At 40.4% G+C, this 22,771-nt stretch overlaps 1 protein-coding gene across 1 annotated transcript; it reads right to left on the reverse strand.

Moving 5' to 3' along the window:
- Window positions 1–272: 272 nt before the first annotated feature.
- LOC133021529 (rho guanine nucleotide exchange factor 7-like) lies at window positions 273–21,513 on the reverse strand. Its single transcript, XM_061088423.1, has 20 exons — window positions 21,433–21,513; window positions 14,965–15,049; window positions 14,678–14,811; window positions 13,742–13,943; window positions 12,704–12,792; window positions 11,448–11,542; window positions 11,171–11,266; window positions 10,804–10,926; window positions 9,582–9,720; window positions 9,429–9,488; window positions 9,167–9,313; window positions 8,381–8,467; window positions 8,207–8,285; window positions 7,989–8,128; window positions 7,441–7,662; window positions 7,268–7,361; window positions 6,675–6,764; window positions 2,208–2,301; window positions 1,457–1,511; window positions 273–1,130 (listed from the first exon to the last, which is right to left on the reverse strand). The coding sequence occupies exons 4-20, from the start codon at window positions 13,938–13,940 to the stop codon at window positions 1,008–1,010; spliced, it is 1,932 nt and encodes a 643-aa protein (XP_060944406.1). The 5' UTR covers window positions 13,941–13,943; window positions 14,678–14,811; window positions 14,965–15,049; window positions 21,433–21,513; the 3' UTR covers window positions 273–1,007.
- Between the last annotated feature and the right edge of the window lie 1,258 nt (window positions 21,514–22,771).

Genomic DNA, 22,771 nt, shown 5'->3' on the forward strand with positions numbered 1-22,771 from the left:
AACAGCTGTTTGTGATATTTATGGTTGAATTAAACTTGTATGGGGTAGCTCCAGGTTGGTGCAAACAAGCATTAAAGACACAACCAATATTCCTATAGAAGTGAACTATTCAATGTCATAGTTTTCTTTGCATCAATTTAAGACAACTTGATTCAACACAACTTAAAGTATAAACTCAATGAGAGCACAATATAAACTGAATCCGACTTTCTACACAGTTACTTGTGCGGTCTTAAAAACAGATTTCAGAGGCAATTCAAAGTCATCTTCTAAAAACACATTTATTTCTCCCAAAGGACAAAGGCTCATCTTTTAGCAGTATTTACAATATACAGTACCGGGTTAATATCTGTACACTTCCCTTAGGATGCCCAGAAATTAAGTCAAACCGCAAAGTGGTCAAACAATAAAGATGACAAGACAAGAAACATGTTTCCTGGCACAGACTTTCGTTAAGCTTGTGTCAGGGAAAGAGACCCAACAAAAATAAATTCATAAAAAAATTAAATAACATAAGAGAGGTTATGCGGAAATGGCATGGTTCAAGTTCAAAGTCGTCCAAGGGGTTTGTGACCATTAAAACCATTAATGTACCATTTATGTACCAGTGGACAGCGTCCTGATGAATGATTGTAAACAGACGGAGAGGATCTCGCTCTGGTTTCTCTTTGGCCACACTTATCAAGGCCATAGACGGTGGATGATGAATGTTGAAGTGTGTGATGTCTTCGCCCTCTTGCTTGGTGTTCAAGGAATGTTATTGTGGAATAGATGGTCGATGCTGTTGAGTGGTTCTGGTCTTGAAAGGGGCTGTATTGACATCCTGCTTAAAGCACACACACATGCACCCATGTCAAACAAGTACACAATTACCTGTTTACAGATGAACTCTTGCTCTCACTCACACAACCAGCCTTAACGTGTGTACACACAACAGAAGCAAGTCCACATATACGCATTTCTTTTTCTCTTTTCAAAGTTTCAGATGGCGATTGTGTGCGACGGCCTCACAGGTTGGTCTCATCCCATGTTGGGTCGTTCATGCTCTTTAAAACCCTCCTCACAACCTTCTCTAGATCCTTCCTTGCCCTCTGCTCCTCTTCCAGTGACCTCTTCATCTTCTTAGTGTCCTGTTGTGGAAAACAATATTATAACACATGCTGTTGTTTGACAGATTTAGAGAAGAGATTAGACTATCTCACTCCAAAGCTAAGGATACAGTATCGTTAGCTCAAATAATATGCAAAATCTCATCTTTCAAACATCGGTGTTCAAAACAACATTCCTTAACCATATCACAAAACAGCTCATTACAAATAGATTTAACTCCACTTAGTTATTTCAATGCTTGATATGACCAACTTTTTTTAGATAAGTTAAAAAAACTGTTTATTTTTTTACTTAAAGTTATTTAATTGATTAAAAACACAATCATAATCCATCATTGAACATTTACCTGTTTTAGTTCCTGAACCTCATCCCTCAGAGCGTACACCACATCCACTAGGCTCCTTTCAGACAGGAAGATTTACAGGTCAGCACATTAGTGACACCCACAGGTCTGCTCATCAAATGATAGGTTCACACTGTTTCAAGTCCATTTTAAAAAAACACTCATATGTTGATATGTACATCACAAACATTTTAGGTTACAGTCCATTTTACATACAATTGCACTTTCGCAGAGAGGTACTGTGGATTTTGTCCCAAATCTCTTAATCATCAGTATCTGCAGGAGCAACACTTGAATTAACCGGAAATTAAGGGAGACTGTGCATTTGTTGATTTGCCCCTAAACTGGTCAATCCTATTTATTTATTTTGTAATAATGGCACTTTTTGACCTCTCTTTTTGCAAAGTACTAAATAAACCAAGCTTTACTTAATTATCTCACTAACAGAACATTACAATTCGATACATCATATTCCCCTGTGCCATGAGGCGTATAGAGCTGGTCTAAACTGGAAGTCGTCCCTGAGAAATGTACTTTTGACCACTGAGTAATAATTGCAACAATATACAGCTGCTATTGAAAATTACCCCATTTTAAAGATCTTAAAGATTTAAGTCTTCAGGTGAAACAGATTGGTTTTGGGCTGTTTGCCACAGTCACAGTTTGATAGTAGACTACGGCTATTTTGGTTTTGGTCCTTTAATGGGATTTACAAAATGTAAATTCAGGATTAATGAGAAGCACGTTAACTTACTTTTCTTCCGGTGCACTTTGTCCATTGCGACTTGGATCTAGGACCTTATCCTCACCAGGGATGATCACATGAAGTCCTGTCTCTCGTTGCGGTCCTGTTTCAAAACAGAAGAGCACTCAACACTTGATACACAGCTTTTTCTCACCTTGCAGTGAGATGACATCTTCAGTATATTACGTTTTCATTCCACAGTGTGAGCTTCTTCTGGAAGAGCCAGCAGCACCAAAGAGAAGGAGATATACCACAATTGTTGGTAGTAGTGTGTTAGTCATGCACAGAGAAGGAATCAGATAGGAGACAGAGGAAAGAGAAAGGAAATGAGAGACAGTGACAATATCAGACAAAAAAAACAAAGAAATTCCTTCATTTATTCACAATACATTTCTCTGTCAGTAAGACTCCTAAAATGAAAACACACAGCAGATATAATCATCATATTTCATCCTTACAAATCACCCGAAAGCCAGTGTCTACCAAATGACAGATTTATTCAAAACTCACAATACAGCGTTTGGGACTTGAACACTTGAGCAGTGTCGAACAAATACACTGAAGGCGCTGTTTGCAGATAAGACGTGGTCACATGTGTGTACTGAATACAGCATTAGAGCACACTGAGACGATGTTTGTCACAGACAGTCTCTTTACCCTGCCGGTCCCACAGTTAGTTTCACAGAATACACCCGTCACAAAGTATAGCACGTGATGTAAGGACAGTGATATTCTCAGCTCAAATACTCATAGAAGGTACAATGGATTTGTTTTCCTTGTTCCATGACAACTAGTATTTACAGAAAGGGACACTGTGTGCTCTTTATTTATCAAGTCCACATTGACAGTATTCAGAGGTTGAGTGAATAGATCACATAGAAATATTCCCATATAGTTATCTCTTGTTTTTTTTTCTTTTACACTACGGATGAGCATTTACTTTACAGTAACACTGAATACTTAAGTCTACCTTTAGGACTATATCATACACACTCTAGGCAGACGACAAAAAGTACAGAATTTTACAGATCTACCCCCCCGCCCCCCCACCCCAACCCCCGACGCCCATTTACATGATTGTGCAAAATAATTTAAACACTTCATGTTATAATTTCAGTGTAAACTTTAAATCAGACCAATAAAATGTAGAAAAAAAAGAACACAAATGATTCATCCAGGGATCATTTTGTAAACATTGACATAAAGAATAACATAAAAAAAAGAAATGCCTTCATACAAAATAATGAATAAAGAATTTTCATTTTCATTAAATAGTACCGTAACATGGACCAATATATTCCACATGTCACCTGCATTGCTTACTGTAAGAGGAGATAGACTCTAAGTGGATGTCAAGCTGTACTTTTAATACCAATACTGGAAAAATACTTCTTCATAAAAATAGTTATTAATGCAGGTTAGTATGGAAAACCACGCAAACCAGACAACACAGAGGTGTGTCTGACTTATGAGGCCGTAGCATAGGTGTTAGTTTGTTGTGACACAAGGGATCTTTGTTTATGACGCTATGCTACTATGAACTGTCAGAGCTGTCAACAGCTTCACTTTAAAGAAATAGTTCATATTTTGGTATGTAGGATAATTGGCCTGTGTGCTGTGGATTAGTTAAAGAGACTGATACCACACTAATGTCTGTGGTAGTAATGGTTGTATCGTAGGCTAAGTTAACCAGAAGCCGGTTAAGCTAACCAGGAGCACCCCAGCTTAGCAAGACAGCTTCTGGTTGAGGTAAGCCAACCAGATGCAGGTTAGCCTAGCAAGACAGCATCTGGTAAAGGTAAGCTAAGAAGATACAGGTTAGCCTAGCGAGAAAGCTTTTGGTTAATTTAAGCTAACCATATGCAGGATAGCCCGGCAATATAGCTTCTGGTTAAGTTAAGATACCCAGATGCTTGTAAGCCTAACAATATATCTTCTGGTTAAGGTAAGCTAACAAGATGTATGTTAGCCTTGCAAGAGAGCTTCTGGTTAATTTAGGTTAGCTTAACAAGAAAGCTTCTGGTTAAACTTAAACTATAAATTGGCTTGGATTAGCAGAGGCCGGTAAACTTTGCTTAGCATAAAGACTTGAATAAGAGGAACTGCTAGCGTAGCTAATTTATTCTTTGTTTTCTGTTCTCACCCATTGAAGGTTAACTGTTCTCATAACTAAAACATAATCTTCTAGTTATGACAAATAATATATAGATTCAATTTAAATTGGCCAGCAGCTCATCTTCGTCTTCACTTTATTTTAAGTTAAGCAAACTAGCTTCTCATAACTAGAATATTAAAGTGTGTTTTCTTTGCTAACCTGCTAAAGTACTCCTGAGAGTGGAATTAATCCTCGTCTCGAACTCTCAGCAAGAAAGCAATTAAGCATAATCCCAGTTCCGAAAATATCACATCCTTTCTTTAATGAATTGGAGAAACATCCCTACTAAACAAAGATATCAACTTGTATAACTGTAGCTGTATTAGGTTGTAGTTTACAGTTGTTAGTGCCGCACTGCCCTGTGCTGTTCTATGAAGCTTTATATTTCATTCATAAAGTAACTTGAGATATGATAAGACTGTAAAAATAACCCTGTAGAACCACTGATGCAGTAATATCACTGAATTTAAGATCAGGCTTTTAAGGATTTTGTTTAGGAGACTTCACAATACAGCAAATTATTAAAATGTTAACTTAACAGTGCACCAAAAATTATTCTCCCTGAACTCTAGTGGTGGAATCTGGTAATGCAGATAGCTTTCCTGGTATTTCTGCCTCCAATTGATACAATGGCTGACTTTCTTTTGCTAAATTTAAGATCAGAAATTCATTAAATAAAAGTGATAGCTCACTGATTCTGGAAAGACCAATTGGTACCAATTGTCTTAAAATGTACATTTTAAAGCCATCTAAAACTATCTGCACAACTTGGATAGTACTAGAGATCAGTATGAAAATTTGTTTTTTTGTAATGAGAGTAAACAGCCCCTTAAACTTCACCATTCTTAGCCTGTTAGCTTGGATCTAGTTTGTGAAAGCTTGACCAGAGTGTATGTAATGATCTCCTCTTTCTGTAGCAGCTACAACAAAGAACGGACTGACGGTCACATACTGTTAATGTTGGCAAGAACAGATTATTCAGCAGTTATTATGTTGAATATTGTTCTGCTTTCGGCTGGCAACATGAATAAAACTTTGAAATTATGAAAAGAATATTATAAAATGTTAAGAATTTGGATATAACATTTGCATGCTGCTATATTATCAGCCAGCAGGGGCATATGTGCCTCAACCTGTGTGTGTGTTACGCGCATGTGTCGTACCTGTGCTATATTTGAGCATTCATACTCTAAAGTCACATACTGGAGAGAAGTAGTACATGGTAAATAGAATACTCTCGTTCCTGAATTACATCTGAATATCAGACAGGAAAAACTCAGTCCCCATCTCTCCCCCATCCCTGGTTCCCCCATATTCCCCTCCAACTTCCCTCTCCACTCTCTGCGACGAGAGTCTGTCGAATTTATGGTCAAACAAGGGGAGTGGTCACATTCAAGATAAATTAACAAGAATTACCTAACACTTACTGCATGACAACTACAGAAAGAGAGGAGGCACATAAAAGGGAAAGTGTCAAAGGCAACAGGGAGATGCTTTGAACATCTTCAAAACAGACCGTCGAAATAAATTAACCAAATAAGTTAACAAAAAAAATTAACAAATATATAATAGAAAATAAATAGATCAATAAAAAAAAACGTATGTCTTTAATACATTGAAGGTAAAAGAGGTAAACGTGCTGTACGTTACATTACAGTACAGCGTGGCAGTACTGTATATTCTTTAGTTCTGGTGAGAGATGCAGCTCTTGCGCGGCACTGAACCCATCCTGTAACTGTGGGGGGTCCAGATGGAGTCATAGTCAGAGTCCTCCGACAGGTCAGAGGTCAATTCGGGCCGTGACACGCTGCTGCGGCGGCCCGTTGAGTCCGCGCAGGAGCGGTTCACATCGGCCAGCACGTGGTTGTGCATCAGGTCAGTGCCCTGCCAGGCTGGTGGAGGTGACGTTGCGAATGTTGAGGGAAGAAATGGTAGGCGAAGGGAGAGGAGTGACGGTGCGGGTGGGGGGGGGGGAAGGAGTATACGCAACACGCAACAAATGGCAAATCATAAAACCAATGAGATGGAGGATGAGATGATGGCGCAAATCAGAATACATGGAGAAAATCAAAGCGCAGTATGCAGAGGAGAAAGATTGGTGGAGAAAAAAAAAAGAGCAAGAAGGAATTCAACCACAGCGATGAGAGGTGAGGAGAGACAGGGAGAAGAGAAGATACTGTTAGAAAGATCAGCTCTGAATACCAGTGTTAAAGAAAGGCTCTGAGTCACAGATATATAGTCAATACAAAGACAGCCAGCTACAGTATGAACCCTTCTTCTTCGTGCACATGTACGAGTCAGATTTGTGTTTTCTTTCTTACTGGAGTTCAGAGTCTGCCTGGTTTTGGCGCTGGTGCAGTAAGCCTCAATAACCTTCAGGATCTGGGCGTCTTCCTCCAGAGCAGCTGTACCTGAGAGTGAGAGGGTGCAAAGGGAAGAAATAAGTCACAAGCTCATCGCCCTCAGATCTCCGCACACTGCAAACTGCATTACTACCTACATTTTGGAAAATGTGCTGTTTTTTTATTGCACAAAGTGAAATAACCCGACTGTAATAGCAGTCCTTAAACCTATTCTTAAACCTAGTGAACTGCCTTCAGCATCACCGGGACCCCATGATAATGATCTAGCATGTTTGATATTTAGGATTTAAAATCAGGATGTTTGCTTCAGTATATTCCTAACGTAACCAAACCAGCCAATAGGAGAGACTGAAGCAGCTGTTGGTGCAACCAAGCACAAAAACAACATTCTGAGGTTAACATCAGGTAGTGGTTTGTTTATACAAAGACAAATGTAAAAACGTCCACATCTGGAAAAGGTTGAATCAAACTATCACTTATGAGTAAGATATCACATCTTGGTTCAACACAAACCCGTAAACATAAAAAGGATCTTGAAATTTTGAACATACTCTTCCTCGAGGCAAATTCCTCCTCAGACTGTTTTCTTTCTGGCTTGCGCTTGGGAAGAAGTTTCTTCACACTCTTAGGGCTTTTACTAAGATCCTGTAAATCAGAAATTTATTGTGAGAATTTTAAAGTTTTTTTACACACACGCATACGTCCAAAAGACAGAGTCCCCCACCTCCTTGTAGCAGAGAGCTGCAGAGGGCCTTAGAGGGGGTGCAGGCCTCAAGCAGCTCAGGCTCCAGGGTTTCGGGGTGTTGGGCGGCTCCAGTGGACCCCACATCATAGTGCTGTGAGATGATCCATGGGAGGAGGGGTGAGGCAGGGTGTGGTAGGTGGGGGCCACTGTCATGGCCCTGCCCTCAGCATGCCGGGATGGGGTGAGGGGGTGAGATGGGAGCTGAGGAACAATACAAAAAGGCTTACTTCCTAAAATCAGCATCAGCATCAGCATTCTTAATAAATACATATAATTCACTTTTTACTGTTTGAGAGCTATACTTATGGTTTGCAGAGTTATTAAGATGCATCACAAACATATTAACATTAAAATAAAATACCTTTTAAAAATAAAACATTTGTAATAATTTCTCAAAGTTCTTCATTTTAGAGTGAATAAGCTCAATGTGCATGCTTTGGAATTACAAACTGTCCATCTGACGCACTGATTTAAGGGTTCACTCTAACACGTAAACAGACTAAAAATAATAATCGTCAGCTCCTGACCGTGTGGCAGGGCACAGTGAGAGGTTTGTGGCTGGGCGCTGTGGCTGAGGTGTGTTTGATCTGACGGCTCAGATGCTCCACCCAGTCCTGCAGGTCCTGCTGGTTGTTGCACGCCACGTTGAGACGGTCAAACAAAGCTCCTGCAGGAACACAGACAATGACTGAGGGCATTGAAAATGGATTAAACTCTGCATCCAGCTCATCTGGTGTGGTCTTACCATTGAGCTCAAAAGCATTTTTATGGGCTTCACAGTCTTCTAGTTTGTTCACTGTCATACTGGTCAGGGGCAATTTTCCCTGCAGAGGAAAATCATTATATTAGACAATAAGTTTTAAAATTGGGGAGCAGTTATTATTATATTCTATTCTATTATATCAGGGAAATTACTGACCTGGAATATGAAGCCGCTCATCCTGGGGCTGGCAGACAACATGAGGAGGACGTGATGGAAGAGCATGAGGTAACGCTCGTTCTTCTCCTGAAAAACAGGATCAAGTACAGAGAGGTAAATATAGAGAGTTAATACAAGGAAGAAATAATCTGATGGGTATGACACGGCTCTATAATGTCTGAAGCCAAGTTCCAATCAAACATTCACAACAAAGCTGCTCTCAGACATGCTCTGAGGTCCAGACGTTTTATATACATTTTTCGGAGGGTCTGCATGTGAGAAGGCAAAAGTCAGAGTCAGTTGATCTGGACATTTTCCAGAGGTTTTCCCTGCCAGTCCTCCTGGAAAATGTCTGAGTGAGCCAATGTGAGAATACAGCAGGAAAATGCCTGGAAGAAAACGAGTGGGACTGCTACTGTAAAAACATGGCAGACTCTGAGGGAGAGATTCTGCCCTCAGAGTGGATGTAGAGGGCTTTTTTCTGTGTTTATACACTAATAAAAACATGATTATCAATATTACATTCAATTTCTGAAAACAGATCAACCTACATCCTACACACTAGACCTTTAAAATGACTGATAAGTACCTATTAACAAACCCTTGCACATCAAACATGAACCCTTCTGCACTCAAATGCAATAAAAAGGTACTGCTTAGTAGCATTTACTGGTTGAAATACAATAAAACACTGTCATCTATGAACACTGATAGTACAATCAATTAATAAAATATGTTGTCAGTTCAGAGTGAAGTGCAGGTCAAGGAGGTGGGCGGTGCTCGTACCTCGGCGCCAGGACTCTGGACTAAGACCTGGCTCATGTAAAGCACAGAGCCCAGCGTCTTGATGTCATCCCCCTCCCACAGACGGATTGACTCGGTGAGAATCTGCAGCTCCAGCTCCTTACGCTTCCTCACCTCCTGACACTGCGCCTGGCAGGACGGGAAAAGACAACCTGCTTAAAGGCCTGTTGTTGATTCATTACATACAGTATGAAAGTCTGGTTACATGCTGCATCTGACGAGACAGGAAGTGTTTTCAGCTTACAGACAGATTTTTGAAAGACGCCATGCACTTCAAGATGTCTGGCCTATCGGGGTAAGTCTCCTGGAGGAAGAGAAATGCATATTGTTGTTAAAACACAATTCATAACCTATTCTAAGATTGCACCGAGACAAATGAAAAGGCACAGACACACACCTCCATGTGCCTCTCCAGCTCCTTGAGTAAGTTGGGGTACTTGTCGATTCTCATGAAGGGTTTACTGAGGCCCGTGGTCAGGGTGAGGATCCCAGGGATGACGGCCCCCCTCCCCTCCATGAACTCCCCCAATACGTCACTGCAAGAGGAAGGAGAGAGAAAGAGAGGTAATGGAGGTCATTCAAAGTATCATTCAACCTGGATGACATGCAAAGATTTTTTAAATATGTTCTCTACCTCACAGACACTTTTTAATTGGGTTTTTAGCCCAAACAACAAACTATTCAGACAACAACTAAATGGACTCGTTTTCCTTTGGTAGTTATTTTACACTGGTTTAAAAAATAATTCAGGTCCAACATATCTACCTGGCATTCAGATTCTTAGATCTCAAAATGTGATTGCCTTCATAATTAAGATTGATTGAGGGGTGCATATAAAATAAAATCACTGAACAAGGAGATTAACAATTGAGCAACTACGGCTGCAACTAACAATAACTTGATTTGTTTTAATTGATAGACAAAAAAAAGCCCAAAGACATTGGAAATAAGGAACGCTTGAAAAATAACTGAATCGATTAATTCGTTTTCTAAATAATTGTAGTTAATTTCTGTTCATTCGAATTGGATTCGATTACTACATTTTGAATGAATGAGTTTAATTATTTAATTTCGTTGGCCCTGTAATATCATTGTGGGATTACAACCAGCAAAATAAAAATCCTCGTTGTTCAAACATTAAATCCTCAGAAGTGAAGACAACACACAATCCTGTGAGCTGCGTCCACTTCTTTTCCTTCACAAAGAAACTGAACCTTGGCTCAGTTTGATCCGGACAGAGACCCCCCTCTTTTGGTTGGACAAAATTGTAGTATTTAGTACTTTTCACACCTGTTACTTTGGTTCTGACTAAACTGAAACGTGTGAATGTCCGGACTAAACCAGGTAGGTGTGAAACTGTTCTTCGTCCCTCTCCTTGAGTTGTATCTAAGTTGTTTTGCTTTGTAAAGAAAAAGTACTGCCTCAGCTACAGTTGTGCTGGTAATAGAAGACTGCAAAGGGTGTACTTAGTGTGCACAGTGAGGAGACACTAAATCTGCCTCAGTCAGCAAACAGCAGGTTACAACAACAACAACAACAACAACAGTAAAACAAAGACAAACTCCACCAAGTCCAAAACCTTCTTTATACGACCACTTGTGCTGCATGAAGGAACTCACCTGTACTGGGTGAGCACATTGACTGCACAGGGGTGGTTGGAGCAGTAACCGATATACAAAGCTTTCATCTGTGGCATGAGGTTGAGGAAGAAGCCCCCCACCCTTTGCTGACTCTCTGGAAGCCTAAAAGAAAAAGTTCACATTGTTAAAAAATATACCGGCACAAATTCCTGTGCACCAGTTAAGAAAACAAACAGCAGCAGAAGTATATGGAGTGTTTGGTCTCAGACCGACTGCAGATTGGTGCTGTGGTGTATTCCACATGCCTGCAGTACATTAAGCACAACACTAGGTGTCCCTCTGCTTGTTATGAAACAGTGATGATGCTGCTGCTGCAGTGAGGCTGGGTGTGCGAGGAGGGACTCACTTGGTGCACTCCTCCAGCGATTGGACGAGCATCTGCTGGAAGGTGCTGATCTCCTCCAGGTTTCCCAGAATTAGAGCCACATCCGAGCTGCTCAGCCTGGAGGCAAAAAGCATGATGGGAAAAGAAAAATGGTGACTACACATTCAGACAGGCGCTCAGCTCACATATGTTGTTAGAAGACACGTATTCAGATTGATCCAGCTTCCTGTTATACAACACCCGCACAAAAATATCCTAGTTCTGGATTCATGGAGCTTTGTGTGTGAATAAGTCGTACTTGTCAATGCTCTGAAGAGGTCGCAGGTAGTTCGTCAGGAGGCTCTGAAGTTCCTTGGAATATTCTGTCTCTGTTTCTAAAATGTTTTGCAACACCTACAACAGGAAAAGAGAAAAAACTTACATTAGTAAATGTCCATATGCAAAAAACTGGAGTGGGATAATTATTCTCTTGAGGGTAACAGATACAAGTTTTATATTAAATGAGTAAGTGCCACAATTTTTGGAGTTAATAAACCATAGAAGCATTAAAAAAATACTTTACTACATTATAATTGATCAAGCACAACATGTCTTCAACTCCTCCTGCAGATTGACTCAAGATTAAATATAATAGGAAAGATGTACTTTATCAATCCCAAACTGGGAAATACCTGTTTTAGAACAGCAAGGTATCAGGCACATAACACGCTTTACAAAATGAACAAAATATAAGAACAAAATATGAGGGAAGAAGAATATAAACAATAAAAAAGAAGATGTTAGGCATTGATCACCTTCTGTATAACAAAATTGTAATGATGTGCATTGCATCAGAGGTGGTTAAGTGAAGGCCCAACAGTCCCCTTATCAAACCACATTTGAATTCACTAGATCTGGATTTTTAAATTGGATCTGCACCAAATTTCACACACTCAAAGATATCAGTCACCTAAACATGGCTGTTGTTTCATCAACATCCATGAGAAATCAACTCTGATCCAGTTTCACAGCTAAATTTAATGGGTTCTTCCTTGGGTCATGCCTCACCTTTGAGGTTGAGTGTGTTTTGCATAACCCTGATAACTAGCTAACAAACAAATGCAAACAAAAGTATAACCTCCATGGCTAAAATAACTATTGAGTCAGCGTTTGATATTGATTCAGTCCCATCAGTTATCAACAATCAGTTGTACCCAACAAATTATTATGACATGATAATCACATGTTTTAGAGCTGTCTGTTTTGAAAACACTGAAACACTACTAGATGTATGCTTAAACATGACAGTGTGCGTGCGTGCGTGTGTAAAAAAACAATATCACTGGGCTGATTATGCCACTATTTAGGTTGTAAATGGTCAATGAGACAGAGCAGAGAAAGTGTGTAAGTGGTTTGTTTGGACGGATTTGATTTTAAATTTGTTTATCACAAAACTGAGAATCTACAAGTTCTCAATAGAAAATGAGCAGAGATACAGACAGAGTTTTAAAAAATAATCAGTCTCTAACACAAACACTTTCAACATTTCACTTAAATATTGAGTTGCATTCTTACCAGGTTATAGTAGGTCTTGCTGATTGCAGAAGTGTCAAAGCCTTTAGGGGGACTCTTCAGGGTCCCAGACTTGGGAGACACTTGTTTGTCTGTGATTAGAAAGTAACAAAATGAAACACGAAATTATTCCTGTTACTCTGAGAAAAGGTGAAAAAGAAACATGTATTAGTGACAGGCATTTATAAGTCATTGAAACAGATCAAAGACTAAACAATGATTTTACTTCCAATTCAAAAAAATCTAAGAATATATATGAAGAAATGCTACCAACTTTAAATAACAACAAAGTCACTTTAGGAAAAGTAGTACTGAGTTAAACAGCTTTTCACCATTCTTAATATACAGTAAGTGAACATCAGTTTTTTGTGTACTTATTGCTATTTAAGGAGAATAACAAGACCCCAAAACACGTCCTTATGTGTTTTTCTGGTGCCTTGCAATGGAGACATTTTCCTCCTGCAGGATCAGAACTATCTATATAAATTATTATCATAAAATTAGTATTTACAATCCCAAAGAATCAGTGTTAAATTTATCAAGTTAAAAATGTCACTCAGACAGAGGATCAGAATTCGAGGTGCTGCCTTGTGACACAAGATTTTTCACCAGTGAATAAACAAGAACCACAGCAGATGTGAGGCTGTGTAACAATCGTATGATCCGAATGTGACAAAGGCGACTGTGATGTTGTCCATAAATTGGCCGGTTTTGAAACTGAGGGATGACAAAATATTTGTGCTGAATAATATTTAATCTCTCCAGCTGCTTTGTTCATTCAGAAGAAGGCAGGAGCAGAGGATCCTTTCTGAAATATGTGGTTGAGGGATGCAAGTGACCATTTGAGGTTGTAACACATATGCAATAATGTAAAGAATTAAAACACCACTGTATTAATAACTTAAAGCTAATGAACTTGTTTAGTTATAAAACCAAACGTTCTAATTGCCTTAGATCATTCAAATTCAAGACAGATCAAAATCACATAACTGGCACCCATCATAAGCTCCCTGCGTGAACAAAAGTAGCCGAGGTACCTACCAGAGCCCTTGATCTCGCGGACATAGTTGCTAGGAAACCAGCCACTCTTTCCGTTGAGCAGCCCCTCCCACCAACCGCCATCCTCCTGGCGAGTCACGCCGATGATGTCCCCCTTGGCGAAGGAGAGCTCATCCTCATTGGTCTGCTGGAAGTCGAAGCGTGCTTTCACCAGCACCTGCTGTCCACTGTTCTCCGACATGTCCTGACGAGAAGGAAGGGAGGATGTTACCGAAGAGGAAACGTGAGGTGAGCCACCGATGAGAGCAAGAGCTTTGTTGTGAAACATTAAAGGTTACATGGATTTTATGAAAAAAATAATTCTGCAACAATTATCACACTCAACAATTTTTATTTTGTATATTTGCATAATTAACCATGTATTTCTTTAATATCATGTTAATATATTCAACCAAAGCAAACTAATGTGAATTGCCTATGCCATGTCCAGTTGCTTATAGACCTGAATAGAGTGTAAAGTTTGAATGGAAGCTTTTAAGCACAGTCTAGTGATATATAAACATATAAATGTGTGTTCGGGACCTTTAACCATCTATTTATCATTATATTGTGTGTCCTTGGAAAAAACTTGGAAACATTAATTGTCCATATTTTAGCACTCACTTAACTACTGCACTTTATTACTTTGTATAATGTATAATTATGTTTGTATTGATTCTTAATTTGTTACTTACTTATAGCACTTTGTAGTTTTGCTTTATTTTGTTGTTCTTGGTTTGTACCCTCAGGGTTGAATGCACTTATTGTAAGTCGCTTTGGATAAAAGCGTCAGCTAAATGAAATGTAATGTAATGTAATGTAATGTAATGTTACATGACTGTGCCAAAATTACAAAACACATCATCAGTTTTCAGTGACCATGAACTTTTGTGTTCCTAAACTCTGCTCTAAGTCAGCAGCGATGAGAGTTGAGCTCACCAGACTGCGAAACTGGTTCTGCAGCAGCTTGGAGGATCGGCCCAGCGAAGACTGAGAAGACAGCGACTCGAAGGACTTGATGCGGTGGGCTGAGGAGTGTCGGGCACACACCGAATCGCTGCCCACGCCGATATCTGCACAGAGAGGGCAAAACATAAATACACCAGACCTGGCTTTTGCAGGCAAGCGCCCACACACCTATGACTACTCGCCTGCCTTTCATAAAAATAAATACAGCCCCACATGCCAAATGAAACTCACTCATATTGCACATATTTTTAACTCACCTGCCGTCACGTTATTCAGAGCGACCAGACTGCTCAGCACCTTGGAGAAGTTCAGGCCCAGCAGCAGGTCACTGGCCTCAAACGGCTGCGGGTCAGAGAGGACGGAGTGAGACAAGGCAGATCTGTGAGAATCATCAGCAGCAAGTAGAATTTCCTTCTAAAGCTAATCACTAATTCCAGCGCAGCAGGGCTGTGTCATCACTTGGCCACACTGTGAGCAAGCGGCGAGCAGTTGATCAATAACTCAGTAACAGAAGTAGCTGGTGAAACACAAGCATGCATGTAGGTCATATCTGCAGCAGCTACAGCTTTACACAATACTGTGCATCATAAAAGGTAATGAGAGAAACTGAGCTTTGCCCTCTCCCTGCTTTATGAGAAGGAAGCCCTGGTTAGACAGGACATTAAAAAAAAAAAATTCTTTATCAAAGCTTAAGAAAAGATTAGATCCTATTTAAGCAACAAATGCTGCTTAAATAACCTAAGCCAGAGGAGTGAGAGCCGGGGAGGGGCTGAGTGAAACAATGCAAGTAGCTTTTATTGTTTCACTCAATGTGTGGAAGTAAATATGAAGATTGTGGCGGTGCCGCAAACAGAGGCTGGAGACTCGGCCCTTTGCTGCCTGTCTTCCCCGATCTCCCTCTCCCAGTTTCACACTTGCTCTGTCCCTATCTTGAAAGACAAATGTGTGCACGCTTATTTTCGTGTAGAGCAGGGAAGTGAGGAACCATCACGAGTGGTCACTCGAGACGGATGCTCTCGCCAGGTGGGAAGTGATGCACTTAGAGCTGTGCACTTGTGATCGGATCCCCCGAGATGCATGTTAATGCCATGTCTGAACACGGCAACAGAAACGTGAAACTACGATAACACCAAGAGGGCGCGAGTGTCACTGAGAGGGAAGGGAAGCCTGAACCATAGTTTGTATATGACAGGTCACTTTCTCTCACTATCCAGAAATTAGGCCAGTAGCGACCGAGGGATGGAGCAACAGTATCGAAGTCCCAATTGCGAGTCAATCAGGACATTTTAATCATCAAATAACTGATTAAAACCATAATTACTGGAAAAAGGAACAATTGAACAAACATCAGTGTGATAAGAATTAAAGACAGAAATTATTAATGATCTTGTTTTGACTTTTTGGTTTGACCCATGTCCCGTCTGCTAAAATGGAGGGGAAAGGATTCATGACCTGTACTGCAGCGAGCCACCAGGGGGCAATCGAGACACTTTGGCTTGACTTTTGGGGAGCTGCCATGTCGTCCATCTTAATATACAATCTATGGTCTGAATGATTAATAGACTGTAGTAGTCTGATGCATTTATGGCTTTTGGTTTCACAGGATTAACTGAAAAAAAGGGAGAATAATTCCAGCCTTGTCCTTTAACTGCAGTAGAAGAGTAAACACTGATTTTATCACTGTCAGTGTGACGCTCCCTCTCCTCGTGGTTAGTATGAATGGCAGCGATTGTATCTGTGTTGATGACTGTAGCTGTCTTCTCGCTTTGGGTGTAACGGCTTCAAATGATAAACTGCTCCGGCTTCGCTTATATTGAGTCTGAGTGACTGTGAGATGCTTCTCTTTCATCTTCCGCTCTGATTGCAGATGTGTCCTCAGGGAATATGTGAACGACTGTGAATGCAATAGTGAGTGTGTGAGTGTGTGTGAGTGTGAGTGTGAGTGTGAGTGTGAGTGTGAGTGTGAGTGTGAGTGTGAGTGTGAGTGTGTGTGTGTGTGTGCACACTAAAAGACTGTCCCTGGTGAGCATTCATGCGAGAGTGCCCTCTTCCTCACCCATCTATACTTTTGCTGGAACTCAAACTACAAACCACGTTCAGCATTTGTGCTCAACTTATTATTTCCCTGCAGAACGTAGACCTGACTTAAATCGGTTCCTCGTTAGAAATGTGACACATCTCTCACAAGTGAAGCGTGGCGCACATCAAACATTCATGCCGGGAGATAATGAACATGACTAACACGACAAGATACGACACGTCTGCTGGGCCTCGGCATCACAGGCAGGTAATGATCCCCTCAGAGCAGACAATAATGCAACACCCCTCGGTGACTCAGCAAGCTACGGCAGCGCAGCAAACTGCTCCCACACTTCACCACCATCAAGGAAATCAGTATTTACTGCACAGGGAATTTCAACCCACTACACCGGGTCAACTACAGATGATGGAACATGGTGACAATATCATATTTTGCTTTAAAGCATCACTTTGCAGCTTTTTTTACCTCAAAGTACCAGCTTTTAAGTTAGTTGAATAGTTCAGTCACTTGGAATAGGGAAAATGCTGGCTCAGTTACTTTGACTGATAGTCGCAGCTTAAACTGATAGATTCAGGTCCAGCAAGTTCAAGAGTAATGATGAACTGTAGATCAGTTCAAAAGACTTCAATCATCATTACATCATTAAACAACTGCTTTTATCGCCAACTTTCAGCCATGAAACTTTTTATATATGAACAATTCTAAACATAGTTTGGTGTAATTGTTGCAGCAGCTCTTCTGGTTCAGGAAGCCGGGAATCAAGGGTTATATCCACAGTTCAGCTGTGTTTCAGTTCAGTGTGTGGGACTACACAGTCAGAGCGCCGGTCAGGACACTGATAGACTTTGCTTTTTTCTCTTCGTGAAAACCACTTGATTCCTCGGTCAAGGGGCCCAACAGAATGAATCCCCGTACGTGTGCAGGCAGAAGGCGCTGTTGCTCAGTTAATGTTACATTGGCAGGTTTCAGACATGAACCCTGGACAATTGGGTAGGGACATTTTCCAGAGTTTGTCTTTCACAAATGAAGAGCGCAGCAGAATATTGTTGAGGTCAGACGCCTTCACAACAGCACACAGTAACATTGTTTTTTTCAGTTTTGCGTCCATTTTCTGGACATTTTATCAGGGCACCGCCATCAAAAGTTCCCAGTCAGTGTGGATCAACTGACTGGGATATTTGTGTCCTCACATACAATGTCCTCAGAAAATGTCGGGTTCAGTACATGTATGAAAGGGGCTATAGTGTAACTTCAGGAGATTACTTTAATATACTAAATTAGCATTACATATCAATGTTGAGACTCCCCTGACAGTGTGTATGGTATAGTACAAAATCAACAGTGAGGGAGTTAAGAACACCTGCATATTTTTAAACAGTAATACTGCAGGCAATCAAACTAAATAATAACTTTTAAGGGTGTTCAAATACTGTATATATACTTATTAGGTGGACAACACTGGACTCATGGTCAATATTCCTAAACATAGAGACAAGGCAGCCAGTCAGTTTATTGCTAAACAGTAGGAAATTCTTCACAGAGTAACCTGACCTCAATCCAACCGATCATGCGTCTCCATTCTGAAAGACCACATTGAAGACAAAAATCCCCTGAGGCCAGAGAGAATTGAAGATTGCAGTCGGAGCTGAGAGTTTTTAAATTTGATTTGATGTATCGGCCTGAGCATTTTCTCGTTCGGGTGAATTTGGACGCAGCACAGATCTGCTGCTGATGTCTGTGGTTCACAAGCTTTCGCTAACAATCAACTGTATGGTAAATATGAGATGTGCATTTCTATTTTTATTATATCTTTATAGTTTCCTAGAGGCTAAAATGGTGTGATCTATTCCCTTGCTTTGTTGGACTCACAAGAACCCAGAGATCTTAATTAACTAAGATGTGGTAAACGAAATCTCAAATTTGACAGTTCTAAATTCACAAAATATATATGGGATTTATGCAGGTAAAATAATTAATAATCAATTCAGCTAAAGTGCAAAATATTCTCTGGTTAATATGCTATAATTTTCTCCTGATATTTCGATATTTTTAATTAAATATCTGAGATTTTGGCATTGTTTGTTTGATAAAACAAGATTTTGAAGCTTTCACCTTGAGCTCAAACGAATGGAGGAATTTCTAAAGGACGTTCAGTAAATTGGACAATTAATAGAAAAATAACTGACAGTAATTGATGATTAAAAAATGTCTTCGCTGCAGCCTTGAGCCAACACCACAGAAATTGGTGTTTTTATAAAGATCTTAAACAGCTTTCCGTACAAAGTCTTTTAGCTACACAATACCACAAACTTTTTTGGTTTTTGTATCTTATGATCATGGATTCTAACTCTCACTTTAGTCCAGACACATGGATCTGTAATTACTACCATGGTAGATGCAGGGTAAGGTTACTGTTGCAGAGGGACTAGTGGGGTCATGGGAATTATAATGATCACTTCCTGTGGTCAGAGCCATCAGAGGTTAAGGGTCAGTACCAGCAGCTGCCTAAGTGTCGGACACGCTCTCGCAGTGACTAATCGGGAAAGGGTATCCAAATTCAATTGAAAATGGGATCAATCTGGTTGAAATATGGCAAGACCAGCGCGTTGATGCTCTGCCAAACATCGAGCTTAACTCAATTAAAACGTGGAAGGTCAGGCCGGGGAATAGCACAGTCTCTATCTGTCACATCTTTCACATAAAAGCGAACCACTGCTCTAATCTTCAGCTGCAGCTACCTGGGGCCGGAGCCAGCAGCGCTCGGAGCTCTGGAGAAGATCCATCTGCAGATGGTGAGCGGGAGCACTGCCATGACCCCCAAACTACAATAATCCTGCGCTGTCCACTTCAGTCCCCAAAAAAATGAAAAGTCACATATGTTTAAAAACACTTTCGCCCGCCAGGACCTAAACACAGTCTTAACAAATGTGGGTCATTGCATGTCAAATCATGTTTGTGTCCTATACTATGGTAGCTTTTCAAATGTGACCAAATCAGCTTTTTACATTTTATCAAATTTCCATTACGATCTTCGACGTTGCAGCCAATAAAGTGATGATTCAACATGGAACAACCCATACAGGAAGTTGGTGGCAGTGTTGATTGGAGACACAAATCATCACAACATATAAAAAGGAGTGGTTATGACAGGGGAACAATTACTTTTAAAAAAACTGATTATTGCTCAATACCTTTGCCAGAAGCTGTCCCTCCCTTAACTGATCCAAAACAAACGGAGGCTCTTTTTTAATAAATCATCACGGAAGTCTGCTCCCTCACCGGCATCTCAGCTGTGTGTAACCACTAAATGATGTTTCACACACTCAGTGTGCCGGCGCTCTGTCTCAGCCCGTCTCCACCTCTCGTTCTGTGGCTGGACACTCGGCAATGCTGGGAAACAGTGAGTTTCATTGTCACACTGGGGCGGTTCAATGACCCCACTGTGCACTGGCCAACACACAGACTTAAACAGCACGCTGCCTTCAATTTGCTACAGATTATGAACGGGTATAATCATTACTCAAAAACTATAATGCACCTAAATATTTCTATAGAGACAAACAAGCGTGAGGTCTTAATCTGTGGTGGTAAGACTGAGAAATACAACAAAATCTATAATTACTGCAATGTTATTTGTATAAATAGCAATGTAACAAATATGAAATATACAACCCTGGGACCACTCCAGATTTGTTTTAAGTCTGCACCTCTTCATGTACGGCAGCCATTGCATTAATGTCTGTTACATTTGGGATATATGTTTTCAGTAGCTCAAAGACTATGACTTTTTTTCATATTTTACCTTGTAAAAGCAGCTAATCTGATAATCTTGCAGTGGACTGCTAATATTTTCCAGAGCTGTATATAGACACAATGGCTATGCATTGTACAGGCACAGTGAGGAATAAATCAATAATTAATCAACCTCAGATTTGTAAAAAATATTTTTGCTGATTAGGTTTAGGGTTAGCCATTTATCGTGATAATTATCAACATGTACCGATATGAAAATTTGAATCCTGATATAATTTGTGGCCCCATCGCTCGCCCGTTAGATGTCGTGACAATAAAGACACATGTGAACCCAAGGACAAAGCTTTGCATTAATTAAAAAGCTTTAACAGGGGCTGGGTGATGAAAAATTAGACAAATATGAAAAATCCATATCGATAACCACCAAGATAATCATCAGGATGTTTGGTCCTGAGTGAAGGTTGAGGGTGTACAACCCTTCTTTGTAGCTGAGGTAGATCCAGTGCTTGCACAATGAATTAGCAACAATCTAAATCGATATATACCAAACCTTTGTTACGTTTCTATAGATAAACACTATATTCCGATAATGCTTGTTATTGTTTGATCACCCAGCCCGAACGTAAACAAAAGAAGGAAACGTAAACAGGCCACAGTTGACCAGTTTGATCCATTCACGTCACTGGTGTTTGCTACACTGTTGCACAGCCCCAGTCCCGTTGTGCCCGGCCGATGTGGGACTGTTCCCGGCTGCTCCACTTCCACTCCCCCTCCCCGTGCCAGCGGCTCCACCGGCCCCATTGTTCGAGTCCCCTGTTGCACCCAAACTTCGTAATGCACTCGGTGATACACGCAGAGCAGCGGCACGTTTTTAACACCAGATATGCACAGACATGTGTAAAAAGAAAGAAGGGGTTGGAAAGCCTCTCACCTCGACGCGGAACGACGAGCAGCCCTTCAGGAACTCCTTTATGTTGCTCAGACACTCGCCGTCGTTCTTCGGTTCCTGGTAAATCTGGAAAGACGCAAACGCTGGTTAGAGGAAAATCAAATGGATGAAAAGCCTCCTGGCTCCCTGCCGCTGGAGCTGGACGAGTCCTGCTCCTCACGCTGCGGGGATTTGTGAGTTTATCAGCCCGGAAAATGCGTCTTCTGTCCCCGACTCTGGGCCTGACGCTCCCGGGAGGCTGAGCACGAATCCCGCAGCGGGGAAGCGGAGGAGGCGGCGGAGCTGCTGGAGGGAAATGACGTCGACAAACAGGGATCCCCCACCGCTGTGCTCACAGCCTATGGCAGCACTGGGTTTTATTATAACTTCCTGTAACCACATGGGAGGGAATAGTACATTTTTAAAAATCCTAAATTCTGTCATCACTCATCATTTAAAGGGCCAGTGTGTAAGGTTTAGGTGAAAGGGATCTCTTGGAACTTTTATATTTAAATTCTTTATATTTACATCAGGCTTATGAAGGCCGTCGTGTTTTTATTATAGTAGCCCAGATGGGAAAAACTTAACACCTTTTGATTTTTTGTAACAAATTAATGCGACCACAGCCTCTCTGTCATGTTAGGAGGGGAAGAGTGAGGTGAGGGGTGTTCAGCTGCAACTTGCAACTTCACCACTAGATGTCACTAAATTCTACACACTATACCTTTAATATAATGATTTCCAATGCAAAACAATCATCATGAAAGTATATAGACTTTATGACATAACAGCTGCATTAGGTTGCATTAGATTGTACAGGTCTGCCTGTTCAAGTCACTTCTGAATGTATGAAGATATATATCCACTATGTTAGTTTGAGTGATGAAGGATTTTTAAGACAAGAACAACATATATTCTTGAGGAAATACAGCAGGTTGAGTCCGTAGCTTCCTTTAAATCTAAGCTTGAAATTTAATTATTGTATTGTATTTCCTGATTCTATCCAATTATAGTTGTAATTGTTGCAATAGTTTGTTGTTATTATTGTGCGTTTGAGAAATCTCATTATTAATGTTCATTCTTTTCTTTTCCATTAAACATGTTAAAAACAACCTAACAAAGTTTTCTGCAAAGGATTTCTTGAAGAATTGTCCTTTGAGAATTGTAATGTAATATTTGATGGTTACTGATTTGTCTTGGTTACTTATCAGTCAATATAAAGACCATTGCTTTGCAGTAAGTCTTATTTATGTTGGTAAATACAAGACAAAGAATATAAAAGGCATAGTTATTTTTTATTGCAAATGCTGTTTGTTTTTCCTTTGCTCCTGTTCCTCATTAC

The sequence above is a fragment of the Limanda limanda genome, chromosome 16, assembly GCF_963576545.1.
Source record: "Limanda limanda chromosome 16, fLimLim1.1, whole genome shotgun sequence".
Taxonomy (NCBI): domain Eukaryota; kingdom Metazoa; phylum Chordata; class Actinopteri; order Pleuronectiformes; family Pleuronectidae; genus Limanda; species Limanda limanda.